Source organism: Notechis scutatus, chromosome 6, assembly GCF_049901735.1.
Source record: "Notechis scutatus isolate UNSWTSFEM ecotype Mainland chromosome 6, rNotScu1.2, whole genome shotgun sequence".
NCBI lineage: Eukaryota > Metazoa > Chordata > Lepidosauria > Squamata > Elapidae > Notechis > Notechis scutatus.
In genome coordinates this window covers 80529113-80543171 of record NC_142014.1, presented here as the reverse complement: position 1 = coordinate 80543171, position 14059 = coordinate 80529113, and the positions used below count along the sequence as shown (strand labels likewise).

The window sequence follows — 14059 nt, the reverse complement described above, 5'->3', positions numbered from 1 at the left end:
GTTGTCAAACTTCTGAGTCACGTGACTGTGGGGAAATGCTGCAACGGTCGTTAAGTGTGAAAAAAATGGTCTTAAATCCCTTTTTTACCCCAAGGCTTTTGCAACTCAGAATGGCCACTAAACGAACGGTTGTAAGTCGAGGGCCACCTGTACTAGAGGTGTACTTAAGGGGAAGCCTTAAGTACAGGTAAGGGAAGCCTTACCTGTACTTAAGGCTTCCCGAGGACCCCATGAATTCTGGGGAGGTTGAAATCCACCCATCTAGAAGATGCCGTGATTGAGGATCACCTGTGTAAGGGGGGTTGGACTAGATGACCTCCAAGGTCCCTTCCACCCCTTTAGGATTTAAATTCCTGGGCTTTTTCCTCCATTTTCCCCCCTCTCAAGGCAACCAAGCCTTGCGTGGTTGGGTCCGTTCAGCCCCCACCTCACTTCCCCTAGCCCCGCCCCTTGCCCCAGAGAGACACACCTGTAACCTGCCTCTACCATCTATTTGGGGGGGGGGGGAGCCTCGGCGGTGTCATTGCTGGTTGCTAAGTTACACACCTGAGAAATGCGCATTGGCAACACAGGGAACGCTCAGCCCGGGGCCCCCCAGGAGCCCCTTGACCCAAAGGGCCCAATCTGCGGACCTCCCGCTCTGCATGCGCCCCCCCAACCAAGCAGCTGCGTCCAGACGTGCAAAGCAAGCTTTGGGGTAAAAGAGGCAACGCGGAGGGGGAAAGATCGCTGAGCGGGAACAGCCGCCCTTCTTCTCCCTTGCTCGGATGGCCACGCCCTCTCTGGCCACGCCCACCAGACTCAGCTAACTGCTTCGAACCTCTCAGGCGAGGGAGAGGCACGGGCCACGCCCCCAAAGGGGGCGGAGTCGGTAGGTCTCGGGGCGGGGGGTGGAACAACGGGGCTCACAGGGCCGGAAGGAAGGGGCTCCCCCTCAAATCTGCCTAGCAACCGCTTCAAGTTTAATCTCAAGCGGTGCTGCGGTCTCCTACCGGACTCCTCATCTTTCTTGTCGAACTTCTTGATCATGGCGACGGCAGCGGCCGGTTGGCTCCCCCGCCGCTCGCTTCGGCGTCCCCGGCTCGGCCCCGCGGACAGGAAATCCCGCCCTGTCACCGGTCGCCGCACGGCCAAACCTTCGGCGACGTCAGCGGCTCGCGGGGATGACGCTCAAGCGGGAGCGCGGGGGTGGGGGGGGAAACGGGCTCCCTGGTAACGTCACGCATGCGTCCTCGTTTTGCCTATTTGCATGAGCCCCGCCCAGTTTTTTCCCCCACGCCCCCTCGGCCCCTTAAAGGAGCGTTGTCGATTCGGCGGCTTTTCCGGGTGGAGCCATAGACGCTTCAGGTGGCCTTTGGTTTGTTACGGACTTCAACTCCCAGAGTTCCTTAGACAACATCGCTGGCTGGGGAATTCTGGGAGTTGGAGTCCACCCGTCTTAAAGCCCGCTGGCTGGGGAATTCTAGTTCATTTAGTGACTTCAAACGGTCAGTAAATGAATTGTTGTAAGTCAAGGACTAGTTTTACCTGAAACTGTTAAAAAGTACAGTGTCCACAGGAGAAATATTTCACCTTTTTGTGGGGCAAAGCAACACCCTTGTCAGAATCTGGGAGACCCCATTGCTCCCTCTGAAAAAAAGCCTTCCTCCTACAACAAGTCATGGTGACCCAGTGGTGAGAATGCAGTATTGCAGACTGTTTGACTGCCAGCAGTTCAATCCTGACCGGCTCAACATTGACTCACTCCTTTCCTTCCTTCCTTCCTTCCTTCCTGTTAGAATGCAGTACTGCAGGCTAACTCTGCCAACTACCAGCAGTTCAATTCTGACCGGCTCAATGTTGACTCTGTCTTCCTTCCTTCCTTCCTTTCCTTCCTTCCTTCCCTCCCTCCCTCCCTCCCTCCCTCCTTCCTGGTCAGAATGCAGTACTGCAGGCTAACTCTGCTGACTGCCACAGTTCGATGCTGACCGGCTCAAGGTTAACTCTGTCTTCCTTCCTTCCTTCCTTCCTTCCTTCCTTCCTTCCTTCCTTCCCTCCCTCCCTCCCTCCCCTCCTTCCTGGTCAGAATGCAGTACTGCAGGCTAACTCTGCTGACTGCCACAGTTCAATTCCAATGTTGACTCTGTCTTCCTTCCTTCCTTCCTTCCTTCCTTCCTTCCTTCCTTCCTTCCTCCCTCCCTCCTCCCCTCCTTCCTGGTCAGAATGCAGTACTGCAGGCTAACTCTGCTGACTGCCACAGTTCGATGCTGACCGCTCAAGGTTGACTCTGTCTTCCTTCCTTCCTTCCTTCCTTCCTTCCTTCCCTCCCTCCCTCCCTCCCTCCTTCCTGGTCAGAATGCAGTACTGCAGGCTAACTCTGCTGACTGCCACAGTTCAATGCTGACCGCCAAGGTTGACTCTGTCTTCCTTCCTTCCTTCCCTCCCTCCTTCCTGGTCAGAATGCAGTACTGCAGGCTAACTCTGCCGACTGCCACAGTTCGATGCTGACCGGCTCAAGGTTGACTCTGTCTTCCTTCCTTCCTTCCTTCCTTCCTTCCTTCCTTCCTTCCTTCCCTCCCTCCCTCCCCCCTCCTTCCTGGTCAGAATGCAGTACTGCAGGCTAACTCTGCCAACTGCCACAGTTCGATGCTGACCGGCTCAAGGTTGACTCTGTCTTCTTCCTTCCTTCCTTCCTTCCTTCCTTCCTTCCTTCCTTCCTTCCTTCCTTCCTCCCTCCCTCCCTCCCTCCCTCCCTCCCCCCTCCTTCCTGGTCAGAATGCAGTACTGCAGGCTAACTCTGCCGACTGCCAGCAGTTCGATGCTGACTGGCTCAAGGTTGACTCCGCCTTCCATCCTTCCAAAGTCGGTGAAACGAGGACCCAGATTGTTGAGGACAATAGGCTGGCTTTGTAAAGCACTTACAGAGGGCTGGAAAACACTTGTGAAGCGGTAGATAAGTGCCATTGCTATTTCAACATTTTAATGGAGTACAAAGAAGCGGATTATTGCATCTCATAGTAATATTGAGGCATTTTCCCCCCTACACAATTGTTCAAGCAGTGCAGAAAACGATTTACAAGAGCCATACATAATGCCTTTTGTCAAACCCCGAAAATCCCCCAATCCTCACTTGAGCGTTAATTTTTTTATTTTTATTTTACCGTTCTAACTAGGAAGAATTATTATTATTATTTTTAAAAAGGGGGCTACAGGGGGGTGATTTCTAGCCAAGTACAATGTGTTCTATAGTCCTTGAAAAAATAGGAGATTGTAAATTCTTTAAAAAAAAACAATGAAACACGGCAGGAGAATCCTGACGTTAACCGATGAGATATTTTTTGGCAGGGTAGTAAGAGCAGCCTCTTTTCTTGGCTACGCCCAAATTTTTCGGTTCTAAAAATCTTCCTCGGCGTCTTCTTCCTCTCCGTCGGCATAATCTCGGCCGACTTCTTCGTAATCCTTCTCCAGAGCCGCCAGATCTTCTCGGGCTTCCGCAAACTCTCCTTCCTCCATGCCCTCACCCACGTACCAGTGGACGAAAGCTCGCTTGGCGTACATGAGGTCAAACTTGTGGTCCAGACGGGCCCAGGCCTCGGCGATCGCCGTGGTGTTGCTGAGCATACAGACGGCCCGCTGGACTTTTGCCAGGTCTCCTCCGGGCACCACGGTGGGCGGCTGGTAGTTGATGCCCACTTTGAAGCCGGTCGGGCACCAGTCGACAAACTGGATGGACCGCCGGGTTTTGATGGCCGCGATGGCCGCGTTGACGTCCTTTGGCACCACGTCTCCCCGGTACAAGAGGCAACACGCCATGTATTTGCCCCGCCGTGGGTCGCACTTGACCATCTGGTTGGAGAACTCAAAGCAGGCGTTGGTGATCTCCGGCACTGAGAGCTGCTCGTGGTAGGCTTTTTCGGCCGAGATGATGGGGGCGTACGTGGTCAGGGGGAAGTGGATGCGGGGGTACGGCACCAGGTTGGTCTGGAATTCGATCAGGTCGACGTTCAGGGCCCCGTTAAATCTCAGGGAAGCAGTGACGGAGGAGACAATCTGCCCGATGAGACGGTTGAGGTTCGTGTAGGTTGGGCGTTCGATGTCCAGGTTTCGGTTGCAGATGTCGTAGATGGCTTCGTTGTCCACCATGAAGGAACAGTCCGAGTGCTCCAGGGTGGTGTGGGTGGTCAGGATGGAGTTGTACGGCTCCACCACGGCGGTGGAGACCTGCGGGGCGGGATACACCGAGAATTCCAGCTTGGACTTCTTGCTGTATTCGACCGAGAGCCGTTCCATCAGGAGAGACGTGAAGCCGGATCCGGTGCCTCCGCCAAAGCTGTGGAAGACCAGGAAACCTTGAAGGCCGCTGCACTGGTCAGCCTGCGTCGACGAGACAAAAATGTGGTTATTGGTGGCAGCTCAAGACAATCTAGGCCAGAAGTTGGCAACCTGCAGCTCTGGAGCCGCATGTGGCTCTTTCATCCCTCTGATGCAGCTCCCTGTCGTCAGTCGGCTCCACAATTGATAGGGCTTTCGTTTACAACAGGTAGAGGAGACTCTAAGCAGTTGCCAAGTGCCTGAATTTTGATCACGGGACCGTGGGAGGTGTAATGGTTGTAAGTGTGGGAAACAGAAGTCCCTTTTTTCCCCAGTGCTGTTGTAACTTCAAATGGCCACTAAATGAACCATTGTAAGACAAGGAGTACCCGTAGACTATCTCTCCAAGGGGAAATTTAAAAGGAAATTCCAGTAGGTGGGGGGGTCTAAGGGGAAAAGACTTTCCCATTGTGGTCCAGTCTCTGTGGAGCATGGGTCTCAAAGTTGCTGAGGTTGTGGAACACTGCTCTTAAGTGGCTGGGGGAATTCTGGGAGTTGAAGCCCACACATCTTAAAAGTGGGAATAGAAAGTTTATTCCCACAGGAGACACTGGCCCGCAAAGCCACGTTCCGCCACTCCGGCGACGATTTTATGCAACTTCCAAATTTTGGGGGAATTTCATCCTCTCGGCCTCCCACAACCCAAAATTTAAAAAAACAGCAGTTTGTTTAAAAGAGCGGGGGAAGGACGCGTTGACTTGCCATTTTGCGAATCCTGCCCAGGACGGTATCGATGATCTCTTTGCCGATGGTGTAGTGGCCTCGGGCGTAATTGTTGGCGGCGTCCTCCTTGCCGCTGATCAGCTGCTCCGGGTGGAAGAGGGAGTGGTAGGTCCCTGTGCGGATCTCGTCTGGCCAGAGAGGGAGAAGAGTGAGCTGACGGGGCCCCATCCACCAAAAGCCCCCACCCCCTTGTGAAAAACGCCCAGTCGATGAGCCAAGGGGAAAAGTTACAAGAAGGGAAGGGAAGGAGAATGCTTTCCCCGTAGGATGGTGGGGTCTTTGTGGATCTCTGAGCTTGGGGTGTGTTTTTGTTTTTTTCCCCTCGTGGACGTTTCACGACCCCACTTGGTAATATTGTCAGTGCTACAAGGGAGTGGGGTGTGTGGAAAAGGAGGAGGAGGAGGAGTTTGGGATACTAGGAGCTCTCTGGCTAGGGGATAACATCAGTGCTAGAATGGAATGCTATTTGTAGCGGGGAGGGTGATAGAAGAGGAGGAGGAAGAGGAAGGAGGAGGGAGAAAGAAGAAGGGAAGGAAAAAGGAGGAGGAAGGAAGAGGAAGATAGGAGGGAAGGAGAAGGAGGAGGGGAGGACGGGGAGGAAGAGGAGGAGGAGGAAGAAGAGGAAAAAGGAGGAGGGAGGAAGAAAGAAGGGAAGAAAAAGGAGGAGGAAGGAAGAGGAAGATAGGAGGAGGAGGAAGAAGGAGGAGGAGGAGGACGGGGAGGAGGGGAGGAAGAGGAAGAGGAGGAGAAGAGGAAAAAGGAGGAGGAGGAAGAAAGAAGAAGCGAAGAAAAAGGAGGAGGAAGGAAGAGGAAGATAGGAGAAGGAAGGAGGGGGAGGAGGGGAGGAAGAAGAAGAAGAAGAGGAAAAGAAGAGGAGAAAGAAAGAAGAAGGGAAGAAAAAGGAGGAGGAAGGAAGAGGAAGACAGGAGGAGAAGGAAGAAGGAGGAGGAGGAGAGGGGAGGAGGGGGAGGAAGAGGAAGAAGAAGAGGAAAAAGAAGAGGAGGAGGAAGAAAGAAGAAGGGAAGAAAAAAGGAGGAGGAAGGAAGAGGAAGATAGGAGGAGAAGGAAGAAGGAGGAGGAGGAGAGGGGAGGAGGGGAGGAAGAGGAGAGAGGAAGAAGAAGAGGAAAAAGAAGAGGAGGAAGAAAGAAGGGAAGAAAAAAGGAGGAGGAAGGAAGAGGAAGATAGGAGGAGAAGGAAGAAGGAGGAGGAGGAGGAGGGGGAGGAAGAGAAGAAGAGAGGAGGAGGAAGAAAGAAGGGAAGAAAAAGGAGGAAGGAAGAGGAAGATGGAGGAGGAGGGAGAGGGGGAGGAAGAAGGAGGAGGAGGAGGAAGAAGAAGAAAGGAGGAAGAAGGAGTAGGGCAGGGGAAGGAGGAGGAAGAGGAAGAAGGAGGAGGATTGTGGGGTCCTTGGTGCACTCTGAGCTTCGGAGTTTCCTTGTGGACGTTTCATGACCCAACTAGGTAACATCATCAGTGTTAGAAGGGAGTGGAGTTTGTGGAGAGGAGGAGGAGGAGGAGGAGAAAGAAGACTGTGGGGTCCTTAATGCTCTGGTTGTTTCCTTGCAGACGTTTCATGACCTGACGAGGTAATATCATCAGTGCTCGAAGGCTTCTGCCTTAGCTTCTATGCATTGATGTTATCTAGTTGGGTCATGAAACATCGACAAGAAAAGCTCAGAGAGCACAGAGGACCCCACAATCCTCTTCCTCCTCCCCTTATCCTCCTTCTGCTCTCCACAAACCCCACTCCCTTTCCAGAACTGATGACGTGACCTAGTTGGGTCGTGAAACGTCTGCAAGGACCAACGAAGCCCAGAGAGCACCGAGGACGCCACAATTCGATCCTTCAACTACAAATATTCTATTGGTTATTGTCGATTGGTTCAACCTTTCCCAATCTTACTTGTTTTCTACATCAGGTTTGTGGCAATCATTTTGAGTATGTAAAATGCCATTTATTAACAAGTGGTGCTTTTTTAGGGCTCAGGGAGTGTTACAGTTCAGAGGTTCTGGAACTTTCTGCAGATTGTGTCATGTTGTGTATCGTGAAATCAGCTTCCTTCCTGCCAATCAATATTGCTGATCGCTTAATTTCCCCGATGTTCAGAGATCAAATTCCTCCCCAGTTTTCATGGAGAAGACCTGCTATTTAATAAATAAGTAGCGTCGTGTTTCACAAATTGCATTAAATTTCCTACTTGCAATTTGATTGAAGGAATAAATACACATTTCATGAAAAACAAGGAACCTCTTCCCGAAAAAGCTTCCTCAAGACAGCTGTGGGTAAATAAATTCCAGCAGCTTTTAAAGGCACCAGGCAAGAAACATTAAGGAAAGCTGCAGTTTAGGGATAGAGCGCGCTAAAGAAATATATTTTTCTTTTGTAATTTTATTTTTAATTAAGCTTGCGATTTCAAAAAAGGACGTTTCGGGGCAAGGCACAAGTGCAAATATAACATCCTTCCGCATTTCCTGTGACTGTTTGGGTGGCTGCAGAGAGCTGGGCTGGCTAACCTTCCCTAATCTCTACAGCTACACAGACCGGGCCCACTTCAGAGCGTGATAGGCGCCAACAGGAAACCTCACGATTGTTGGCTTCAGCCGGGAAGTCCAAACAAGGCGGCATCAATGGTTAAAAACAAAAAACAAAAAACACTTCCATCTTTTGTCACGAAAACCGCACAATCGCTTATTTGTACCAGAAACCACCCAGGAGTTGAAAAAGAGACTTCAAGGGGTCAGGAAGGACACAGTCCCAAAGGGTGCAAAGAAATGATGGACGGCATTTAAACCTGGCTACCTAACATAAGGCTACACATACGGTATCTCTAGTCCAGGGTGTTAGGGATAACATTGTTTACCCTAACTGTTTTGGGTAAAAATAATAAATAAGGTATCATGGTTTGTTAGTTAAAGTGTGTGTAACTTTAACTGCAAGAATGTAATTAAGGGTGTGGTTGTAAAAGCACTATATAAGAAGCGAGGCAATTGCAGCTCGCTCTCTCTGGCTTGAAGATCCCTAATTACTGGATGGATTGATGACTGCGTTCTTGCTGGAGCGGGGAGAGTAAAAGGAGTGTTGATTTTTCTCAACGGAGAAAAGATAAAGATTGGACTGATTTATTGTAAGTGAACTGACATTGGCTATTCAACACGGACTTTGCAAATAGAGTATCCCCGACAAGACTTGACTGAAATTGATATATGACTAATGGACCGTTTATTTGACTATGCTATAATTCTTAAATGGAATAAACAATATTTTTGATAGCACAAGCGTGTCTGTATTTTTACTGCGTGTTAACTAGAAAACTTATCTCACACATTTACCTGTCTTCCTATCTGACTTCGCTGCACGTTCTGTTTAGTTTGTTTTCCTTAACACCCGTTGGGGAATCCATGCTTAACACAGGGGTTGCCAACCAGCGGGCCGCGGACCACTGGTGATCCGCGAGAAAATTTTGGTGGTCCGCAGAGACATGTCCCCCCCCCCAAAGCAATTAATGGGGAGTGTGAAGGAGGTGTGTTTGTGTTTATTTTCATGGCTGTGATGTGCACTGAAGATGAGGTTTGATTGCGTTGTACGAGGTGCAGTCACAATAAAGTAAACTAACGAATTCAGCCTATGGGGGAACACAAGGCTGCGACCGCCCACGTGGCTCGTGGGAACACAAGGTTTGCGTCGCTTGCATTGCGAACAACATGAGGTAGTGAGGGGAGGGGGGAACGGGCAGAGAGGGGGGGAACTTGCCCCACGTGCCCCACGCACCTGGCCTGGCCACCGGGCGGCTTCTTTCCGCTTCTTTCTTCTTCTGCTTTTGGCTGCATGCAAGGAAAGCAGCAGAAGTCTTTCTTTCTCTCTCCCAAACTCCGCCAGAAATGAGTCTTTGGGACCCTGCAAGGCCTCCTGCTCCAAAAGGCTGCGCCGACAAAGACTCATTTCTGGCGGAGTTTTGGGAAAGAGAAAGAAAGACTTCTGCGGCTTCTGCTGCTTTCCTTGCATGCAGCCAAAAGTCTCTCCCCCCCTCTCTTTCCCCCTGAGAACGGAGCTGGAGACAGTATCCTGGGATCCCAAATAAAGAACGATCGATCGGTAGGAAAACGGGGTGAGGGATTTTCCTGCAGACTTTTTGGGGGATTTTTCCCAGGGTCTCTGATCCGCGGGATTTTAAATTATGAGTTTGGGGGGTCCGTGAGATCCAAAAGACTAACACAGAGAAGGATTGTGGGGTGGGGTGGGGTGGAGTAGCATGATAGCAGTCTTCCAATATTTGAGGGGCTCCCCCAAAGAAGAGGGGGCCAAGCTATTCTCCAAAGCAGAGGTCGCCAACCTTTTTGGATCTCAGGGACCACCAAACTCATAATTTTAAATGGATGGATGGATGAGGAGACAATAGACAGATAGACATAGATGAGATAGACCACAATAGACAGACAGACATAGATGAGATAGACCAGGGTCTTCAAACTTGACAGCTTTAAGACTTGTGGACTTCCGCCCCCCGAATTCCTCCTCCAGTCATCTTAGCTCAGGAATTCTGGGAGTTGGAAGTCCATAAGTCTCTTAAACTTGCCAAGTTTGAAGACCCTTGTAATCTAAGTCTTGTTGAAGAACCTCAATAGATGCTCTTCATCTCCTTCTTCTTCTTCCTCTTCCAAGAGATTTTGGTCAAGTCACTTACCAATGACGGTGGGTTCCAGGTCCACGAAGACCGCCCGAGGCACGTGCTTCCCGGAGGCCGTCTCGCAAAAGAAGGTCTCGAAAGAGGAATCCACTTGCTCGGTCTCGGGCACGACCTTCGGAGCGGCTTGGTTGCCCAGGATGGTGCCATCCGCCTGAATCCCATGTTCCAGGCAGTAAAGTTCCCAGCAGGCGTTCCCCATTTGGACTCCCGCCTGGCCGATGTGGATCGAGAGACATTCCCTCTGGGAAAAAGAGCAGAGGACTTCAACATGTAGGGTCGGCAACATCTGGCTAAATTTTAAGCATCTGCATTTCAGCGTTTTTTGTTTTTTTTTAAAAAAACAACAACCTTGGAGTGGTGCGGTGGCCTAGAGGTGGAGCTCTTGCCTTTCAATCAGGAGGCTGTGGGTTCGATCCTAGGTAGAAGCAGATATTTCCCTCTCTCTCTGTCTCTCTCTCTCTCTCTCTCTCTCTCTCTCTCTCTCTGGGAGCAATGAGAATATATCTGCTGAACAAAACTCTGTACTGGTGACAGGAAGAGCATCCAGCCAGTAAAACAACTCTGCTAGCTCCATTCAGTTGCTCAGACTCCACCCCAATGCAAGGGATTATGGGTTCGTTAAATGACGATGAAGATGATTTGTTCTATTCTATTTTGAGTGGGTGCGGTGGCCTAGAGGTGGAGCTCTCGCCTCTCAATCAGGAAGCTGTGGGTTCGATCCTAGCTAGAGGCAAATAATTTCTCTCTCTCTTTGGGCGTGAGGAGAATATATCCGCTGAATCGCTCTACGATTCACTTAGCAACGGGGCCCGGAAAGGTCATAAAACGCGGCCAAACTGAAGAACGGTTTTGCGGAGCAACAGAAATGTTGGGGCTCCATTGGGGTTGTAAGTCGAGGGATGATCTGTATCCGGCGGAAGAATATTATCCGGGTCGTTCTCTTGGTTTGTTATTTGGACAGGCAGTCCTCGACTGACGATGACAATGGAATCCAACATTTCTGTCGTTAAGTGTTTGTGGGCGGCCTGCAGAGCTGGCAGCAGGGTTGGACAGTGGGGAGGAACATGGGCCAGTCCTGGAGTCTGGGGAGGGCTCGGACGAGGGATCTGCGTCCGACACCGAGATGGGCCGGGGCCACCTGGGAGTGTTGTGGTCAGCCGGCAGCAGGTGCAGATGGCTGAGGAGAGCGAGGACTCAGGTGAGGGGCCAGGACCATCAGGGAGTGGACTTCTGCCTTCAGAGATTGGGAGGGCTGGCAGTAGCAACGATGAGGAGGTTCCCGAGGAGCCTGGGCCAAGGGCACGTGCACGAAGGATCGCTCGGAGGAAAGAATTACAGCAGCACGGGCGACTCAGGAGTAAGGCTGCAAGGTAATGGCCCCTCCTCCCTCAAGAGGATAAAAACCAGGTTTTGGAAAAGCGTTCTTTGCAGACAGCAAAGAAGCTCTGAAACTCAACTGGTGGACATCTTAGTTCACGTTTGGAGAATCTTGTCAATTAAGTTCCTATCTCTGGGTTTTTTGGCTGCCTTGACAAACTTCGTAAGGCTCTTTCTTGTCGGACCTAAGTGTTGGAAAAGCAGCCTTTTATCGGTAAAGGAAGAGAATTGTGATTAAACCTTAAAGGGTGGGGGGCTGCTGCCTTGGTCTGTGTTTGCTCTCTGGGAACCCGGTTGGGTCAGATCAGGGAGTTATGTGCGGAGCCTCCAGAATCTGACATCAGCGAGGAAGAGGAACAGCAGGAGCCTGTTCCCAGTGTGCGCTTGTACAGAGCTGCCAGAAGGCAAGAACAGTTAGATCAAAAGCGGCGACTCGGGAGTAAGTCTTGGAGGTGATTGGCCCCTCCCAAGTGATGTAAAGGAGGAGCGAAGGGACAGGAGCCTTTGCAGGAAGCAACTTTGTTCATTCTGGTTGGTTTAAAACTCTGAAGCTCTGTGTGGACTTTGTGCTCTGTTTGGCCTCGTATAGCTAATTGGCAATTTAGTCGTTGGCAGCATTTCAAGGGAGATAAAGGTGGGTGCTTATCAGCCTTATCCCGAAAAGACTGTGGCAGACTTTTGTGGGGCTATTTACAAACTGCTGGGAGACTCATTACGGGCTGCGAATGACTAAAATTCACAACTGTTGAAATTTAAAAACAAAAAAAGGTTTTTGGGAACAGTGTGTGATCGTTACTGTCAAGGGAAGCCTTGGTCTGAACATGAAGTGAGACATTCGTTCAGTGAATTGACGAAGTTCCCTGCCACCGTTGTTAAGCGAATCAACTGCAGCTGGTGTAAGTTAGTCACCTGGTTGTGGAGTGAATCTGGCTTCCCCGTCGATTTGGCTTGTCAGAAGGTCGCAAAAAGGAGGGGGGGGGAAATCGCGTGACCTTGGGAATGTTGGAAATTAAAACCCGCCCCTCTCCTAGGAAAATGAAATATTTTAGGATATATACTAAAAAAAAAAAAAAGGCAGAATATTTCCCCTAAAAAGAAAAGTAGAGAGACACAAACTCACCTCAGAACCAGAAACTCAGCCCCCCTCCTCCCAACCTTTGCTAATGGACCATTACTCTGGCCTGGGCCAGCCTATTTTACATAACAAAGACCTACTCCAGGCGGAGCCATAATAGGAAATGCCCAAAGCCTTTTCCATGACGTCATCATCTAGCAAAGGCTCAACCAAGCCTGGGACTCAGGACAGCCTACCGAGTTGCCCCCGCACGGCCCCATGGGAGTCTGACAACCAATCAGAATACAAGTTCCAATTCAAATCCCAACCGAGGGCATAAAACCCAGGCGCTCTCAGCGTTTCTGCCCCTTTTATCATCCTTTTCCCTTCGGAGCTCTAAGCCCATGTGGTCCTGTCCAACATTAAGCCATGTTTCCAAACAGCCTCCATGTTTCCAGTATCTTCCCCACTTGGAACTGAACCCAGAAGGATAATTCTTCCAACAGGACACAGCAACGGTCATAAGTATGAACCAGTTGTCCGGATTTGGATGACCTGATCACGGGGATGCTGGAAAGGTCATAACTGTGAAAAACGGTCCCAAGTTCTTTTTTTCAGTGCCATTTCAAACGTCAAATGGTTACTAAGCGAACTGTTGTAAGTCAAGGACTGTCTATCTTTTTTATGTATAAAAACATCAGCTGATTTCTTTTATACACGCGGCGTAACATCTTTCTCCCACATCATTCTTGTATGTGTCATACAAGAATTTTAAAATCCACTTTCAAATCAAGTCCGAATCTTAAAACAAGTTGTTAAAATCTATCTATCTATCTATCTATCTATCTATCTATCTATCTATCTATCTATCTATCTATCTATCTATCTATCTATCTATCTATCTATCTATCTATCTATCTATCTATCTATCTATCTATCTATCTATCTATCTATCTATCTATCTATCTATCTATCATTCATCTATCTATCTATCTATCTATCTATCTATCTATCTATCTATCTATCCCTATCTATCCTATCTATCTATGTATCTATCTATCATCTATCTATCTATCTATCTATCTATCTATCTATCTATCTATCTATCTAATCTATCTATCTATCTATCTCTATCTATCTGCTATCTATGTATCTATCTATCTATCTATCTATCTATCTATCTATCTATCTATCATCTATCTATCTATCTATCTATCTATCTATCTATCTATCTATCTATCATCTATCTATCTCTATCTATCTATCTATCTATCTATCTATCTATCTATCTATCTATCTATCTATCTATCTATCTATCTATCTATCTATCTATCTATCTATCCTATCTATCTATCTATCTATCTATCTATCTATCTATCTATCTATCTATCATCTATCTATCTATCTATCTATCTATCTATCTATCTATCTATCTATCTATCAAAGCGAAATTCCACTCACGCATCATCACAAAATCTCCAGAACCGTAAAGCCTACAAACTTGAAATTTGGCACGTATTTTCCTCTTGGCTTCTAGGGGCTCACTAAGAAAGGAATTTTCGAAATGACCATCAGAGCATTTAGAGTATTTCCTATATTATTATTCTTATTAACACGCTCTGATGCTAAGGAGTTCGACTCCCCCCCCCCACACCTGAAAAAAGAAATCTCTTCCAAATGCAAAACACAAGCAGAGGAATTTCAGTTTCAGTTTCACAGCAGCAAGCAGCTTTAGTCCAGAACGGTTGAGCTAAGCCACCCCCAGGCTCCTTGCTGTCTCCTTGCTCACACAGCAAATACTATTTCAGTTTCCAAACAGCCCTCAATTCTCTCACACACTGACAGGACGCTAGCCAGATGAATACCGATGG

At 49.1% G+C, this 14059-nt stretch overlaps 2 protein-coding genes across 5 annotated transcripts in view; both read right to left on the bottom strand.

Annotated features, from left to right (window-relative positions):
- The window catches only part of COPG2 (coat protein complex I subunit gamma 2), a 54042-nt gene extending 52958 nt beyond the window's left edge, over positions 1–1084 (bottom strand). The window contains 1 exon segment of the mRNA XM_087968936.1: positions 993–1084. Coding sequence (XP_087825062.1) covers positions 993–1029 — 37 coding nt within the window. The 5' untranslated portion in view covers positions 1030–1084.
- Positions 1085–2940: 1856 nt separating this feature from the next.
- LOC113430010 (tubulin alpha-1 chain-like) overlaps positions 2941–14059 on the bottom strand; it is a 35778-nt gene continuing 24659 nt past the window's right edge. For all 4 annotated transcript variants that reach the window (XM_087968940.1, XM_087968939.1, XM_087968938.1 and 1 more), the window contains 3 exons: positions 9755–9998; positions 5053–5201; positions 2941–4353 (listed from right to left, as the gene is read on the bottom strand). In XM_087968940.1, coding sequence (XP_087825066.1) covers positions 3373–4353; positions 5053–5201; positions 9755–9998 — 1374 coding nt within the window. In that variant the 3' untranslated portion in view covers positions 2941–3372. The remainder of the gene's footprint in view (positions 4354–5052; positions 5202–9754; positions 9999–14059) is intronic.